Source organism: Carlito syrichta, unplaced genomic scaffold, assembly GCF_000164805.1.
Source record: "Carlito syrichta isolate Samal-C Ts95f unplaced genomic scaffold, Tarsius_syrichta-2.0.1 Scaffold142964, whole genome shotgun sequence".
Taxonomy (NCBI): Eukaryota; Metazoa; Chordata; class Mammalia; order Primates; family Tarsiidae; genus Carlito; species Carlito syrichta.
In genome coordinates, this window is record NW_007087060.1 from 2,702 (window position 1) to 6,237 (window position 3,536).

Here is a 3,536-nt window from a genome sequence, read left to right on the forward strand (position 1 = left end):
ACTCCAGTCTGGGTGACAGAGTGAGACTCCAACTCAAAAAAAAATAAAATAAAATAAGATAAGATAACGGCCTCCATTTCCATCCATGGAAAAGAAAATGCTGCAAAAGAAAATGATTTCATTGTTTTTTATGGCTGAATAATATTCATATCACTGTATGTGTTAATCACTAATATGTATCACTGACATATAGTAATATGTTAATGTTAATATAGCAATGTAATGTTATATAATTAATATATATATTTATATTATATACAAATATATCATATTTTCTTACCCAATCATCTATAGATGGACAGATTGATCCCAAATCTTTGCTGTTGTGAATAGTGCTATGAGAAACATGCAAGTGCACGTTGGATCTTGATATTCTGAGTTTACATCTGGTCCCTTTGATTTGGCCATTGCAGGGGCCTGTGTAGGGTGTTCTCCCTTGTCAGCTGTACAACTTATATGCTTTATTTTGTTCATCCATTGGGGCTCACCAGGCATCTACTATAAGCCAGGCCTTCTGCCTGGCACCAGGGACAGAGGTAGGTTTTGCACGCATCCTGTCCTGATGTGACACCAGTGGAGCACAGACTGTTTCGTCCAGCACTATATTCCCCAAGACCTTAACAAATATTCCATGGATGGAGGGATACATTGGGGGATGCTGGGAAGGGGGATGATGGGGTGGATAGATGTAAACAGAGGACAGACATGAGAACACAAAGGTAACGAGAGCCTCACGGGGGAATGATAGGTATAGAAGAGTTGGTGCTAATTGAAATATCAGGAAATTCTTCTTAGTGGCAATGATGTTTAAGTCAGATCTGGGACCATGCATAAATGCTTACTAGATTCACAGAGAGAAAAGCATCCTGGGGTCCCTGCAAAAGCAGGGAATATCTGGGTCTGTTCTGCCACCTCCCCTTACATGTGACTTCTTTGTTTACAGGTTATAATGAACGTGGTCCAGATGAGCCTCCTACAAGTACGTGTCTTTGAATCCAGCATCCATTTCAGCCTCTGTGGGTCTTGGGCCAAGCTGTTCTCCTCATTCCTAAAGGGAACTTGACTCAGACTCAGGCCGGTCTCCTGAGTGGGGGGCAATGTCTCAGCGGGAGAAAGAATGTTGAGTCCTTGAACTTTAACCATGGTATTGGCTTTCTGAATGTTCCACGCCCCTCTGGGATAGAGGAAGAAGTTTGAACAAGCATCCCTTACAGAGATAAGGATTGAGGTCAGATGATGTCCGCGTAGTCCATGCCTCCTGATAAAATCTCCTATAGAGATCCCAGCCGGGAATTTATCGTCAAGCTGCAAATTCTGGCAGCTACTCAAGTGATTTGGGCCAGATTTGCCTGTTCTTTAATCCAGTGGCCTACTCATCTATATTTCCAGCTATCCTTTCTTCTAGTCTTCCAGTCATTCCTCCTCTCAGACACTATCCTTCCATCCATCATCTGTTCACCAATTTTCCTGCCCATTCACCTGTTTATCCTTCTTCCTTCTCTCCTTCCATCCATCCATTTATTCGTCCATCCATCTATCCAACCACTCGTTCACTCATGTTTATTCTCCCATCCAACCATCCATCCATCCATCCATTCATTCGTGCATCCATCCATCCATCCATCCATCTATCCTTTCTTCATTCTGTCAATTCATCCATCAATCCATCTGTCCATTCACATGACTGTCCTTCCTTCTGTCCTTCCATCCATCTGTTCTTCCATCTCTAACTTCTCTTCATATCCTTCTTGTCTTGTCTTCAGACCTCCATTGCTCCATCCTTCCTTCTGTCCATCCATTTATCCCTCCCATTCTTCTCCCCATCCATCCAACTGGTTAACCCACCTCTCACTCGTTCGGGTTAATTTCATCCACAGGCTTGCTCACCACCCCTTACTCACACAATAACTCTTTCTCTCACTTCATTCATGGCCCAGCAGTGAATACTTGTCCTGGCTGGGACCACTGTTGAGCCCAACTGAGCCTGGGAGAGCTTCTCTCACTATGTGGGGGGCTCTATCCGTCTCTGATGACTACCCTTTCCACAGCTCCTGAGCAAGTCACAACCTTTCTGCCTCTGTCATCAACACCTGTGCAGCCAGAAGCCACCACAGGTACCCAGGGCCCTTTTTCCTCCCCAAGAAAAACTCCTCATCCCCGCACCAGCTGACTGTCACATAGTGGCTGGGGCGTGAAGATTTAGCGTGATTGTTCTGATCACAAAGATTACACTAGCAATTCATTCGGATGCCTGCCTTCATGGAGATAAACACAGAGATAAACAGATCCTATAACACAGAGTGGATGTTTTGGGAAGAGACAGCTGGAATAATTTGGAGGGAGGAGGGCTTTCTGGCAAAAGTTTCATCTGAACCGAGTCTTTAAGAATAAGTAAGAATGATCCAGGCAAATAGGGCGGAGAGGATTCCATGCACAGAAGGTCAGTGGCCAGAAACAGAGAACATATTGTATGGGGAGAATTGAGAGGAATTTGGTTGCATGACGCATAAAGTTTAACCCAGAGTGGATGAATAAATGAGACTGAGAGATCAGCAGGCACCAGATTGGAGAAGACCTTGAATGCCAAGTCAAGAAGCTTGAACTTAACATTGGAAGCCATAGGGCGCCATGAGGGGCACTCGAGCAATGTCAGCAGCCCTCAGTAAGATTTCATATCAAAAAGATTATTTTAGTGCTCAATGTAGAGAATCTCCTTTAGGCAGGGCGTCCAGTAGGTCTTCTGGAGTGCTAATCTGGGTGAGAGAAGATAAGAGCTGAGTTGTGATGGGGATGGGGAGAGAGGAATTTGGTTGCATGAAACATAAAGCTCAACCCAGAGTAGATGAATAAATGAGCCTGAAAGGTCACCAGGCACCAGACTGGAGAAGACCTTGAATGCCAAGTCAAGAAGGGAAGGAACATTCAGGGAAGGTAACTCACGTTCCTTGGAGGTGAGGAGATATGCAAGTTCTGACTTGTATGGCCACATTGGCTGGTGGTGGCACTGCTGGGAGAGAAGATGACAGATCACAGTGAGTGCAGGGCTCCAATCTGGTCTCAGGCCAGCTCTCAGTTGTAGATGTCTATCCCCCTGCCTTCCTGCAGACTGGGGCCACCACCTGAAGATGCTCACACTCAACTTTACCATCTCCAACCTCCACTATTCACCAGACATGGGCACCAGCTCAGCCACATTCAACTCTACCGAGAGAGCCCTGCAGAGACTGGTGAGACTCGGACCCCAGCTGCTCCTGTAGGATCAGTTCTACCCCTGACCCTGGTTTCTCTGCTCACCCTCCTCCTCCTTCCTCCCCAGCTCGGACCCTTGTTCCAGAGGAGTAGCCTGGGCCCCTTCTTCTTGGGTTGCAGACTGACTTCCCTCAGGTGAGACCCCTTCCTGGCCCCTTGCCAGTATTGACCATTCCTTTTCAAATTTTTTTTTTAATGTTTATATTTTCGAGACAGTGCCACGCTCTGTCACCCAAGCTAGAGTGCAGTGGCATGATCCTAGCTCACTGTAGCCTCGAACTCCTGGG

At 46.0% G+C, this 3,536-nt stretch overlaps 1 protein-coding gene across 1 annotated transcript in view; it reads left to right on the top strand.

Moving 5' to 3' along the window:
- Positions 1-3,105: 3,105 nt before the first annotated feature.
- Positions 3,106-3,536, top strand: part of LOC103251507 (suppressor of cytokine signaling 5-like) — a gene marked incomplete at its 5' end in the record, with an annotated part of 2,958 nt that continues 2,527 nt past the window's right edge. The window contains 2 exon segments of the mRNA XM_021708579.1: positions 3,106-3,227; positions 3,317-3,384. Of these exon segments, the coding sequence (XP_021564254.1) occupies positions 3,106-3,227; positions 3,317-3,384 (190 nt within the window).